Source organism: Mustela erminea, chromosome 1 (genome assembly GCF_009829155.1).
Source record: "Mustela erminea isolate mMusErm1 chromosome 1, mMusErm1.Pri, whole genome shotgun sequence".
In the NCBI taxonomy this organism is placed as follows: domain Eukaryota; kingdom Metazoa; phylum Chordata; class Mammalia; order Carnivora; family Mustelidae; genus Mustela; species Mustela erminea.
Window position 1 is genome coordinate 16,491,677 of NC_045614.1, and position 13,610 is coordinate 16,505,286.

The 13,610-nt window shown below is 54.1% G+C and overlaps 1 protein-coding gene across 3 annotated transcripts in view; it reads right to left on the bottom strand.

The window, feature by feature from the left end:
* The window catches only part of FYCO1 (FYVE and coiled-coil domain autophagy adaptor 1), a 71,374-nt gene that overhangs the window by 55,056 nt on the left and 2,708 nt on the right, over window positions 1-13,610 (bottom strand). For 2 of the 3 annotated variants that reach the window (XR_004279994.1, XM_032317537.1), the window contains exons 2-4: window positions 6,141-6,277; window positions 2,737-2,843; window positions 1,128-1,253 (exon numbers count right to left, since the gene is read on the bottom strand). Coding sequence is in view for 2 of the 3 variants with exons in the window: in XM_032317537.1 (XP_032173428.1) it covers window positions 1,128-1,253; window positions 2,737-2,843; window positions 6,141-6,195 (288 nt within the window). In the remaining variant the exon portion in view is untranslated. Of the gene's footprint in view, window positions 1-1,127; window positions 1,254-2,736; window positions 2,844-6,140; window positions 6,278-11,049; window positions 11,216-13,610 lie in introns of those variants that run through there. The other variant, XM_032317541.1, reaches the window with a different exon arrangement.

Sequence of the window (13,610 nt, forward strand, 5' to 3'; positions counted from 1 at the left end):
CAGACTTCCAGAGAGGAGATGACACCCCTCTCCAGGTGTGTGATACATGAAAACGCTCTACGTCAGGGACCCGATGGTCCTACTAGGCAAGTTCTCACGAGACTGTGGTGCTGCATGGACATTAAAGGAATCCAAGGAACTAACTCCTCACAGCCAAGGTCCTTCCTCCTCTTCTTAGATGCCAGAGAGTGGGAACTGCTCGGCCCTCACTGTCCGCGTACTTAAGGCCGTCATGCTCTATAAGAAGAAACCTAGCTGACTCCAGCTGGCAGGGAGCGAGAAGGGATCGCAGAGCGCCTGACTCGGCGGCCTTTGTGGGAGGCCAGCCAAGGAGCATGGCTGCGGGCTTTAAAGTGATTCCAAACGTACTGACAAGATGCTGAAAAGAAAGACGAAATGGAGAAACGCTTTAGGCCTCCTGCCCGAAATCTAGGGGTTTTCTCACTCCTGAGGGTGCACAGTTTTTCCCTCCCAGAGGGACGAGGCTGAAGGGGTGGGGGAAGGGAGGGAAACAGGGGGGAGGAGAGAGAGAAAGAGGAGAGAGGGCAAGAGAGGGAAGGAAGGGGGGAGGGAGAGAAGAGAAGGAGAGAGAGAGAGGAAGGAGAGTGCGGAGAATGTGTTCTGGAGTTTTCTGAAACAGCAAAGCACTGGCTGTCTGCTCAAGGGGCTCTCAGAGCTCAATGTGGGGAGCTGCTTAGCGTAACCAGTCCCTTGATGGCGCACATCACTCTCTTCATTATAAACACAAGTTTCCTGCACAAATTATAGGGAAAGCACCCTAAGCACTTTATCTAAGGAACAAATTCTCTTGAAAAGGCAGAGGCGTCCCGTGCTCTAGGCCCCCGACGGGCCCCTCGAACGGCCTCAGTGTGAGCAGTCCGCTCTGAGACGGCGCGTGCTCGTGGCCTGAACCCGTCAGGACCGAGCCACCCCTTGCTTGGCGAGTGCTCACTTGGGTGGCTTCCCTGAGCGAGCACTGGGCACAGAGTGCGCCCGGATTTCCTTACTCCTTCATCAGCCGTCCGCTCCCTACCCTCCTCCTCAAGGAGCCGGCTGCGGCACAGGTTGGGCAAGAGATGCTTAAGGCAGAGAGAGGAAGATGTGAGGAACCTGGCCACTCTGCTTACCTCTGGAATCGACTTGACGAATCGGATCCCGTCATTGGCTCCTTTCACCTTGGCCAGGCAGGCGCAGAAGTAATCCCAGTAGTCCTTCCTGTTGCCCAGAAGGGTGGCCTTCTCCTTCTGATCGAACTGTGGAGACCGGGGGACAGAGAGAGGAGGGCCACGCCTGCAGCTGATCATCCCACCATTTAAATGATCAGGAACAGCAACAGCTTCTTAGTCACCCTGTCCTGGACGAGGCCCTTTACTGGCGCCATTTTTATTGGCTGGCAGATAAAGCTTGTGGGTGTTTCAAACCCCAATTTATAGATGCAGAGACTGAGGCTGGGAAAGGTTAAGCAGCTGGCCCAGGGTTACACAGCTAGCGGAATTCAGAAGTAAAAGCCCCCCAGGAGAGACTATCTCTTGAAAGGACCTTGGTGCACAGAAATGGGTAGAAGACCACCAGAGGCGTCGTTCACACGGGATGAGGACATTTGAGGGAAAAGTCTTGAAGGACAACATGAAGACTGTCAACCTTATCTCAACTCAGGGAAATGAGTTTGAGACATCTTACCCTGGCTACTTAAAAGTCTCAACACTGTAATATACCCAAATATGTAATAAATCCCAATTAATGTCAGCTGAGTTGTTTCAAATCCAAAACCAAAATGGGCCGACTGAAAACTGAAAAGGTTCATAAATCATGTCCCAGAGTAAGACAGAAGCAGCTGGAAAGGGAAGGGGGAGTCCCTCGACACGTTGGGGCTTCGCCTCCAGCAGGTGCTCATTCTCTAGCCGGCTTTGCTGGGCTGTGACCGGAGCGTGCTGGGACGTACACGTCCAGTGTTCAAAAGGATAAAGGTGTGTCTTTCTACAACGTAACATCTTACAGTGTTTGTTTCTGGTTATGGAAGTTAAGATACATACATGTTAGAAAATCCCGACAAGACTAGAGAAGAAAAAAAATTATAATGCAAACAGCCCCTTCCTAAGATAACTTCTGTTAATATTTCGTTCCATTTCCTTCCTGCCTCCTGTGATTGCCTGTATTTTTCCGCCTCTGCAGAGCTCTCTAGATCCGTGCATCTTCAAGCAAGCACACGTCAGCATTACAGGAGGAGTGTGTTCAGACAAAACTTCCTGGGTTAACCTCAGAGATTCTGATTCAGCGGGTCAGGGTGGGCACTGAGAATAGATTTCTCACCCTCGCCCAGGGGATGCTGATGCTGCTGGTCTGTGGACCCCAGCACTCTGAGCAGCAAGGCTCTAAAATGGGAGCTTCTGGATAATCTTCAGAGGGTCCACACACTCCTGGAGAGTGGGTGACGGGGCAACTGCCCCAAAAGTTACGATCTCTGCTAGCCCGTTACCTTGTGACCTGCCTTAAGATGGTCTAAATCTGTAAAGAGCATTCTTGAAGCCCACAGCCATGCTAAGGGGCAACATTCCGATTCTCCACACTCAGGAGGCTTGAGCTCCAAGCAACCAGGGCTGCTCCGACTTTCAGTCTAACCGGGAGGGCTTCCTGGCTTCCCGGAGCTGTCTGAACCACATCCTGACGCTCATGAGTCACTCGAGAGGGAACCAAGAGAACAGAGCAGAAATCAACATGGTACAGGAGTCAACTTACTTGCAGGAGATACTCAAGTTTATAAGAAAACTTGTGCAGGCTGGTGCTGTCGTCCGTAATGGGCTCCCCTGCTTCCTTAAACTCTTTGCTTAGCTCTGTCACCGCATCTTTAAGACAACAAACAGGAACACGTAACTGGCTTCAGAGAGAGAAGCAGAATAACCCAGGGACGCAGGGGGAGCAAGCGGTCAGTGACAGCAGAGCACCTGGGAAGCAGAAAGTGGGATGTGACCCTAGAAGGAAGGCAGGCTGAGCCTGGAGGTGCTCAGGTGTGCTGAGAGCTCACAGGTATTCTCCCACGGCCCCCTGATCCGGCCCATCTCTCGGTCCTCCCTGCAGGCCCACCGTGCAGGCCGTGCCATCTGCGTGCAGCCTTTGGTCAAGGAAGGTTCGCCATGTACACGAACCACTCAGCAGGTCCCTCACACTGACGTCCAGAGAGCTTTACCTTCCTTCTGGCCACGCGGCTTGTTGTTCTTCACTTTAACCCTCCTGCTCAGTACAGGCTACATCCTGGCTTCAAGAAGACCAGAAGGTGCAAATAAGAGGAGCGAGAACAATCCCCAGAATGACAACAGTGACACCTGCTTCCGTGAGCTGAGTGCCCAGCAGGGGCCAGGCTTCTGCAGGTCTTTCTCCTTTAACACAGCCCTGGCGAGGTGGGCATGGTTGTATTTCCACAAATCCAATACACAGCTGGTTTTAAGATAATCCCAGTTTCAGAGCTGTTAAAATGTGGGGGAAGAAAGTACAACTGGAGACTGGTGAAGGCTGATAGCATCATCCCGTTTGGCAGATAAGGAATTCCGGGAGAGGTCAGGGCACTTGGCCAAAAACCACGGGATGCAAAAGGCAGAGCTGAAATGAGAAGCCTGGTTCCTCCAGGGCTTTCTGATTCCGGAGCCCGCATCTCCACTTCTAAGACAACCGACCTCCCCGTCCAGAATAGAGGGAAAACCACCTTGACTGTCACTCGCAGCTTCTGCTGTGGCACGGAGGGACAGTGAGAAGCTGGGCTTGGTGTAGACACTGAGAAGAGCGCCCCCGGTTGAGATGGCTGGGGCATACTGCCCCAAACCGTCTTGCTCTCTGATGGCTCGTAAGGAGAGGAGCACCCCGTCCCTGCGCTCCAGAACCATGGCTGGAAAGTAGACCTGCCCAGCACTGACACTGAACCTGAACTGCTAAAATTTAATCAACACTGACCTCTCTGGCAGAGGTCAGCAAATGGTGAAGACAGGCTCTTGGGACAGATTCTTATACCAACTGACTGCTGTCCAGTGGCACCCTCTAGAAATGTTTGCTGCCACTGACATCAAGAGCTGGGGACAGGGGGGTGGTCAGGGACCAGGGAGGATGCACAGCCTTCCTCCCCAACCCTCAGCGGGGTTAACCCTCATAACCTGAACTGGGAACTCTTGCAATTTTGAAAGGAGCCTTGCATATGAAATACGAAGTTTTCAGCTCTAATCTCTGCCATTCCAAATGCGTTACTTATGAATAATCGGAGTTTTCTGTGAATTATACACTTGCGTCTGTCAACAGTCTTGAGAAGCAGGTGTTATCAAGCTGATCTAGCATGTGAACTAAGCAATGGGACCTTGGGGAGGTGATGGGACTTGTCCAACATCTTCAAGGGTTAAAAGGTGGAGCCAGGAGCTGACCCCAAGGTTGTCGTCACTGCTGTCACCAGGAGGATGAGCGGGCTGCCCTGCAGAGACCCGAAGGCTAAGCAATGCCCAAGGACACCTCAGTTAGGGATGCGCCACTCCCTTGCTCCGTGCCAGAGATTTCTGGTGTGCCCACGAAGACAGTTACCAACAGATGCAAGGGAAGGGCCCTGAGAAAGCGGTGTGTCAAAGCGCTCAGTGGGCTGGGGTGGGTACTGGACATTGAGATGGCTTTGGGATATTGGGGACGACCAGACCAGCCAGGACGTGGGGTAGAAAAGGGCACCTGAACAATGTCTTCCTTCCTGGATCAGGAGTGCGAGCAAGGGGTCCTCTCTTCCTCTCTCTTCCCTCCCAGTAAAGCTCTCTGGGTCCCAAAGTCATGCTGGAGAACCAGAGACTGACAGGCAGGAGAGAGGGATTACTCTGTGGAGAGATTTCTCAAGGCCAGAGGTGAACTCAGATTGGCAGATTGTCATTTCACCGTCTCGGCGTGTGTGTGTGTGTATGCGTGTGTGCGTCCATGTGTGTAGACTTAAGAAAAAAAACCAGCTAATATTTTAGCTGGAAGTAGGCTGGTGCGGTCTAAGAGTGCAGACTCTGGCACCTGGTATGTGTGTAAACCCAAGCTCTGCCCGACTGGGTGTGTGACCTTAGGCAAGTCACTTAACCTCTCTGTGCCTGTTTCTGCCTCTGCAGAACTGGGGTAATGGTTCCTACCTCACGGACCAAATGTGAGGACCCCATGAGTCGTTATCCATAAGGCATGTGCAGGACAGGGCCTGGAACCTGGGAAATGCCATGTGATTTTCTGCAGGTCAGGGCCCCAGATGCTATATACATGGGGAGCTAAGCCTGGGAGTGATTTTCATCCTGGCGCCTTCTGACCTGCAGAAGGAGAAGCGGCCGGTGGCCCTGGCTGTGACAGACTGCACCTGAGCAGGTAGGAACCTGGACCTTCAGGCTGTCAGGAGAGTACGCTGTCACTGCTGGGACATGCAGGAGGCGGTCACCTTCACACCGTCTGGTAGCCAACGTGCTGGAGCTCCACAGAGGCCTACAGACCCGCCCTGGTGAGCTGTGGCGTGGGCCAGAAACTTGCCAGAATTCTGACCCCCAGGACATCACCTAGAAGGGTGACCTCGAACCCTGGACTCTCCTCCTGAGTCTCTGCATCCCGAGAGCCTGCCCTGCCCCGCCCTCCTCCATCAAGATGAGAGCTCCGAGTCTCGGCGGGTTTGCTGAGCTCAGGAAGTCCAGGAGGCAGCAGGCCCAGAATCACAGTGCGTCACAGGATACAGGCTGTCCGCCTGCCAGGACCAGGGAGGACAGCAAAACAAGAAAGACGGGTGCTGGTCATTCTGCTCAGAGGAAGAACACACCTCCCCAGAGGAGCCAACTCCATTACCGCCCGAGGGCTCAGGATTCAGCTGAAGATTTAACAGGAGGCTTGAAAACACACATATGCACAAACACTGAAAGCAGACCCAGACCCCAAAAAGGGCACTGGATCTTGTTTACAAACTGGCTTCGCAGCGCCCTGAGAGGAGCACCGGCCCAGCTCTCCCAGCCTGACCCGGGATGGACACCCGAGCCCCAAATGCTTCCACGCGCTGTGTCCTGGGGCTCCCATTACTTCCCATGTGACAAGAATGAGAGAGCGACGGGAGGCGCACGGCCCCAGCTCCCCCACACCCGAGCCAAGTGTGCCTCCCGCCCCCCAAACCGCCGCACCTTGCAAATCGCGGATGATTCTCTGGAGCTGGCTCTCTGCCATGGGGGAAGCCATGGCGACGGGTGCGGGTCACCCTTCTCCCCTGTGCGCCTCCCGCCTGGCTCCGGTCAGCAGTGGTCAGACTCCATGGTGGCACCTGCACGAGGGGAGAGGGAGACCGTGGAGGAGGCAGTCACAGACACAGACGTGACAACAGCAGGAAGGGGCGCGCCGCTCTGGGCACAAAGTCGCCCCATCTGGGCGTCCTCCCTCAATAGGCAGGGCTTGACCTTTCCGTGGGGGCCTTGCTCAGTGGGCATTCTTCGGCTGGCTTCTGACACGCTTCTATTCAGACACAATGACCCGGGTTGGGGCTTAAAAAGCAGCAAGGTCAACCAAACAGCGTGACTCACTGCTTCGGAGCTTCTCTCTTCTTCCACCCTCTCAGGCAGGACGGCCTCACTCTCGTTCCCCGTTTAGAAATGCCGCCCGGGGCTCCCCCCCCACCTCCCGACTACCACACACACACCAAGGCCAGAACCAGCCCAACCCACACGCAGAGGGCCGCTGAGCCTACCATGCCGGCCACCACCAGATCCCGGTCTCCCCAACGCCCGGCCCCGTGCCCTCCCCCAGCTTGTCTGGGTCAGTAACCTCTGGCCCGGTGGCGGGGGAGGGAGGAGGCTGAGGGCCCTTGGGGCTTCGGGATCAAGGAAAGCCGGCCTTGCCTGGTGGGGGAAGCAGATGCCCGGAGTCCAGCTCAGCCTGGCTGTGTAGACACTGCCCGGCTTGTACTGGGGACCGGCGCAGCCCTCGGTCCAGCAAGGGACATGGCTCTATTTTAAGCTTGGTTACAGTCCTCTTGCAGCTGGTGAGTCCCGAGTTACCGACCCTGCTCGGGCAGCTGCTAAAGTGATCTAAGGACACAGTAGTGGCTGCAGACCAATGGAGGTGACAAGACATGAGTGGCACTGGGGAGAAGTCTGGAGATGCACTCGGACACTCCTGTGTCCCCTCTTTAGAACCTCCAGTTCTTTCCTTGGATGGCTGGTGCAAGGTTGTGCAATGCTGAACATTGACAGCCGCTAGCTAGGCTAAGGGGGCCGCCACCACCACATGAGGGCCTACTGTGTGCTGGGTGTGGGCCCTGTTAGGTTCTTGCCACAGGTGATCATTTTACTCTCACAATCACCCTCGTGCAGTAGATAATGTGCAAAGGAGAACCTGGGGTTCGAGAAGTCCTGTGACTTGTCTAAGGCCATGGGCCAGGAAGTAGAACTGTGGTTTGAACCCTGGACATTCTGATTTAAACCCTGTGATTTCTACCTGAGCCGCCGTCACTACTGCAAATGACCAACCACTTCCACTGGCTTCGGAACCGCCCCCTCCAGTGTCTCCCAAATAATGTGCCGCCACCCTGAGTGCTTCCAACACAAGCAGGCCCTCACTTTCTTGCTGCCATATTATCCTTCCTGCTTTAGGAGTCCAGGAGAGATGACTCTGGGATAGAAATGGTCCCGGGTTTCAAGTTCCTCCAAATATTTATATAAGCATTCCAGTGTGGGCCTGAAGCAAGAAGGGCCTGTCACTGGGCGGATATGCCAAGGCCTATTTTTAACTAACAAAGCCACTCAGCCGTGATTCAGTGCAAACAAGGCCCGAAGAGAAGGCTTCTCTGGCGGAGGGGGAATGAGACAGGCACACACCGACACCACACTCCCAGGAATTCCTGACTCGGAGCCCCGAGAGATGCAGGGGCTCCACCCAGAGCCCTCCAAAGCCCCCATTGGAAGGGAAAGCACGCTGCCCAGCACAGACACCAAACTGAGGGTGGGAGTGGTTTTCGAGAAGCAGCCTGCCCATTCCTGGGCGTCTCTCCAGGTCACCGGCTGAGCACAGAGCCTAAGCGGGGACCAGCCAGGGCCTTACAGAGACATCTGCAGGGCTTCTACAGAGTGCCCGCCCCCGCCCCTCCCGGAGAGGTAGAGAGAGTCGAGGGTCCTCGCTGTCAATGCACAGTTGCCCCAGTTCCACACTCTGTCAAGCGCTAACTAGGTGCAGGCTGGGGACACAGAGGCACACAAGGCACCGTCCAGCCCTGGAGGAGCTGAGCTGTGGCCAGGGAGAAAAAAAAACATCCAGCTATCTGGACATGGCAGGAGAGGTCCATACCAAGACAGGAATAAAAAGTGATGGGTACTTGGTCTAGAAAAAGGCTGAGGATCCATGCAAGAAATGCTTTCTGCAGAGTGAAAACAGCCAGCCTGAAAGGGTACAAACTCCCTGATTCCATTTGCAGGCTACTCTTACAAAGGCAAGATCTGGGGGAGCCTGGGTGGGTGGCTGCCACACCCCCCAAGTCCTCACAAGCAGCCCCCTGGTCCGTGTGCACACTTCAGAGTTGGGGGAGACCCACACATGTGGAAGAGCACAGGGAGCAACACCAGCAACAGGTCCTGAGCCGCCTCACCCAGGCTCTGGCCGGGGCCCTGCACCGACGGTGGAAACCAGCCCTCTCTGAGGCCGGGGAGGATGAAGACAAGGTCTGCAGACCAAAGCAGCATCCCGGCCCCATGGGCCTCAACAGGCAGAAACGGGATCCTCGAGGCTTGCTGGCCTCTGGGGAGGCGGCCGTGTGTCCCCCACGCTCCCGGGAGGCCTTCTCCCTCCTCCCTCTGACCCTCAGAGTCATAAGCTCCGCTTATGCCAAGTTCCCAGGTCACGGGGTGAGCTGGGCCCAGCTGCTGATGACGCAAGCTGGTTTTCCAAAAAGCCTGAGTCACCACCCAGGTAATGCGCCCTAGGAAGCTGGCTGCTGGGGCTACCGGTCCCAGTGGCCTTCCCCACCGCGGCTGTGGGCCCCACCTCACAGGGCTTCGGGAAGTTAATCCAAGCTTCCTTGGAAGGTCATGGCTACCGTCAGGATGCTACTTTCCTGGACATGGGAAGGATGGCTCTTGGCATTTTGCTCCCCTCCTCCCGGGTCTGAGGTTATTAGTAACCACTGAAAGGCACAGAACGAGGCACACCATGGTCAACGTCTTTGTGTCTCGAGATAAAACTCATCCTTTGAGGGATGAGAAATTTTTTTGTCTACAATGGTCCTCACACCAACACTGTGGCTTTCTTCCACATAGATAACCAGTTCGGACACCAACTGGGTGTTCTTTAATTCAATTCCAAGCTGACACGACCTACCTGGAGTTTGGGCAGACCCCACAGGTCAAGGGCTCTGTCCATGAGACTGTTCTAGCTTCAGGCGCTGGTCACAAGACCCAGGCTGCTTCTCCCTGTACTTCTGACCAACTGGCTATAAATTGGGGGTCCCCACAATCCCCTCTTTGGGTTCGATAATTTGCTAGAACAGCTCCCAACACTTGGAAAAACACGACTATGATGAGTTTATTTTAAAGGATCCAATTTGGGACCGGCCAAAGGGAAGAGATGCAGAGTTTGGGGCAGGGGGGGGGTGGTTTGGTCTGAGGTGTGTGGGGTTTCCCTGCCTTCAGGGGCCCCCACCCTCCAGCACCTCAGCTGTTCGCTAAACCACAAGTCCTCAGAACCCCATCACTTGGGAGTTTTTGATGGAGGTTTCATTACAGGGGAAGGGCTGGTTAATCACGGGCCGTTGGAGATTAATTCCATCCTCAGCCCCTCTCTGCTCCCAGAGGTCTGGGTGGGGCTAAAAGGGCCAAATCTCTAACCACGTGGTTGGTTCCTCTGGCAACCAGCCCCATCCCGAAGCTATCTAGGGGCCCACCGAGTAGCCATATTAGCATAAACTCAGGTGCGGTTAAAAGAGGCTTGTTATGAATAACAAAAGACACTCCCATTACTCGGGAAATTCCTAGGGTTCCAGAAGCTCTGTGGCGGGAACCTGAGCCAAATACCAAATATCTATCTCTTATTGTATCACAGAGATCACAGACTTCAGGCCGGAAGCAGCCCCATCCAGATAATCCATTAGCAAACAGCTCTCTTAACTCAGGAGACACTTAGAGCTTCTGTCCACACCGCCTTGGCCACAGCTGCTTCGGCACCAGGGGAATAACTCCAGGACTCCCACACCTCCCAAGACCCCCCAAAGAGCAAATCACCTCCGCGAACCCAGGGTCCTTCCTGCAGGACCTGTCAAAACCTCCCTCGCCTGCCTCTGGCAAGCTCTTTCAAATACCAGAGAGATTCATTTTCTAAAAGCGTGGGGAACAACTCAGAAATTACGTTGCAGCTCATCCGGCACGTCTAAAAGCATCTGTATTCTGATAGAGCGCAAAAGGGGCTACATGCATTTTTAAAAACTCTTATTCGTTACCTGGGACTATCGCCCGAGTTCCTAGTTAGAGCTTTAGTCTTAGTTTAGAGGCAAAGAACCTTCCCTGAATGCCAAATTCCTCCTACACCTGCCCAGAGGCCCTAACAATAGAGAGAACAGTTCAGACCCAAACTAAGATACAAAGACACCAACTGACTCCTGTAAACTTATTTATACTCTGGCCCTAATGACTCCGATTTGTAATGTTGCCCTGAAATCGACTTGGCAGGAGTAGCACAGCATCTGACAAGTCCCATGAAGGGAAGAAGGCTCCGAAGGGGAGGAGGCGGCTTGGGGCGTGGAAGACAACTGTGTTCTGTCTTCAGAATTTTCTGTACCTGCTCCTAACCTAACAGCTGAGAAGTATCCCCATCCCCCCCGCCCCCCTCAGCCCCCACGCCATACAGTCGAGCTCCTCCCCCAGTCCCAGACAAGGGGAAGTGACTTCCACCCACTTCCACCCAGACCAAGAAAGAATGTGAACAAAGACAGTTCCGATCAGCCCCGGGCAGAAAGCCTTTCTGGAAGAGTCCCTTGTCTTTGCCTGGTTCAGCACACCCAACAGCATCTATCCAGTTGCCATCTCCGGGGCCTGGGGTGCCCTTGGCTGGTGGTACCTGCAGCTCCAAGGCCCGGCAGTTCTGCTGGCTCAGCCCTGGAGCGGTCACCGGGCAGGCTGCCCTCAGCAGAGCCTCCAGACGATACCAGGAGAGTGTTCAGGAGTCTGTAAGAGGCCAGCTCAGAGGCAGACATCTCAGCACACGTGAACAGAGGCTCGGGAGGTGACCCAACCCCTCAGATCTAATTAAAGTGTTGACCAACTGCATGCCTGGGACCTTTTTCCCACACACTCCTTGCTTGCCATCTCCTTTCATAAAGGGAGGGGAGACCTGAGCCTCTGCCATCTTTTCTTGAACCTTCTCTTCTTGGCTCTTGCCCTCTCACCAATGATTCTAGGCTTCTTGGTCACTGCCTCTGGAATACAGAGAACTGGCTCCAGGTCCAGTCCACCGGTCCAAGAAGGCAGGGTCGAGAGACCTGTGGATGGGAGGTGTTGCCTCTGGGGGCCTGGGGGAAGCTGTCTTTTTTTAGGAAGAGGGGACAGCTCCTCTGGAAGGAGCCACACATCCATACCTGGGGTCTTGCCACTGGAAGGCCCAGAGAAACTATCCAGGAGGTGGCGAGGGACTGTGTGGAACTCTGGGTAGTCTCCAGAACAGGTGTGCGAACACCTGGGAAGTCAGCTGGAGCACCTATTTCTTTTTTTTGGAGAAAATTACAGGCTCCAAAACCATATGCTTGGGAGACTCTCCTGACCCGAGTATCAAGGGGGGTCAGTCCAGCCAGTGACGGATCACAAACTAAATCCCTGACAGAATATGTTTTGTCCACTAACCATGGCCTTAATGGCACATGCTACCCATACGTGTTAAGAGACTGCCAGCCGGGTAAGAAGGATTTGCGAGGAAGTGGCAGGCCTGAGTCAGGGGCTGGAGCTACAGCCTTGAGTGAGCGAGGCCGGTGGGCCGTGGCCTTGAAGAAACCCAAGCTCCAGAGGGAAGAACAGACAGCATCTGCCCTACTAAGCTGACAGGCGACTAAGAGATCACTTGATGCCTGAGAAGGGCTTTGAGGAAAAACGAGTGAGCACAGAAGGCACCAGATTCTACTCTACTCATGATTCTAAGCCCCACTGCCTTTCTGCCACGTTTGTGGCCGTTTGCCAGTACGGTAATTTCTTGTTTAACCTGTTCTTCCCACCTGTCTGTAAGCGCCACTGCTATTCACCAGCTCCCCAGCACCCAGCACAGCTCGGACCCATGGAGAACCCGCGATAAATTCTTTGATGAATGAATGAATCAGTCACACAAAACCGAAACAGAGACTCTTGCTCCAACAAACCAAACTAAATTTTAGGCATAGGAATGTACCAACAGATAAAGAGTGCTAACCATCCTTCTATGGTAGGAAATATGGGTAAATTTTCAAAAAATTCGATTTCTCTGATTTTTCCGTTTTCTTTTCCTGGACATAAGTTACTTTTATGTTCACTAAAATAACACATTTTTAAAAAATCAGGTTGTAATTACATACAGTCTATCGTCATTACTGTGGAAATAGTACGGAATTATTGTCCCAAGAAGGAATGGAATAATGTAAGTTAGGGACTGGATAGATTAAGTGTGTCTATGGGAGAAAGTGTGCCCCTCAGCTCTGGTCTGAGGCAGCCTTACCCAGAAGCCTCCTTCACCCTATCCGAACAAGGATAACCCCCGGCCACCTCCCCCCACTCACCCAACCCTCGCAAAGCCCTTCCCTCTCTGCGGCCACCTCCCCCCACTCACCCAACCCTCGCAAAGCCCTTCCCTCTCTGCATCCCTGGGCCTTTGGATCTGGAACCATCGTCCAGGAACAGCCCCAGGGTGGGGGAGGTATTGGTGGGTCTGAGCTCCGCTGTGCCCTTGGGTGACCAGAGCAGCATCCGGGTACAGACAGAGCAGGGGGTGGGGCTATGCCGGCCGACAGGAAGCCCGAGCCAGACCCGGGATGGCTCTGACGCTGGAGTTTGGCCATGGGCAAGAAAACTGTCCTCTCTTTCACCAGCTGGAGCCGAGGCTTGCCTATTTGCACCCTACTCGGATTTTGGAATCAGACTAGTCCTGTGAAATGTCCATTCCCTCGCAAGCAAGCGGTAATTGATAAAGACCGTGCCGTGACTGGGTGAGACGGGGCTATATTCAGTTCACCAAACTCTTACCAGGCAATTTAAGGAAATCGGTCTATCTTGGGGAAGTTATTTGACATTTTCCTATCTTGGGTGGGGTTTCTTTTCCCCTGTTTTTTGGTTTTGGTTTTCCCCCGGGGGGCAGTGTAGGGAGATTACCCTTTATCTTCCTTAAGGGAGAGGCGGGGAAGGAGAGAAGCAGACAGTCCCAGTGGCTAACTTAGGCAGAGGCTTCTAAGTGCCCCCTCCCTGCTCTTGTCCGAGGCTCCAGGCACCCTGGAAGCAGTCCGCAGGGCTATAGGTTCAGCTTGAGGAAATCCTTCTGGCTCCATGTGAAACCACCACTTCTAGTTCAGCTTTCCAGCCCACCCTGGACCTCCTATGGGATCCTCCTCTTGGCCTAACCCCCTGCATGCTAATGGCTTGTTTGGATTGCTTTTTCACCTTACGTTT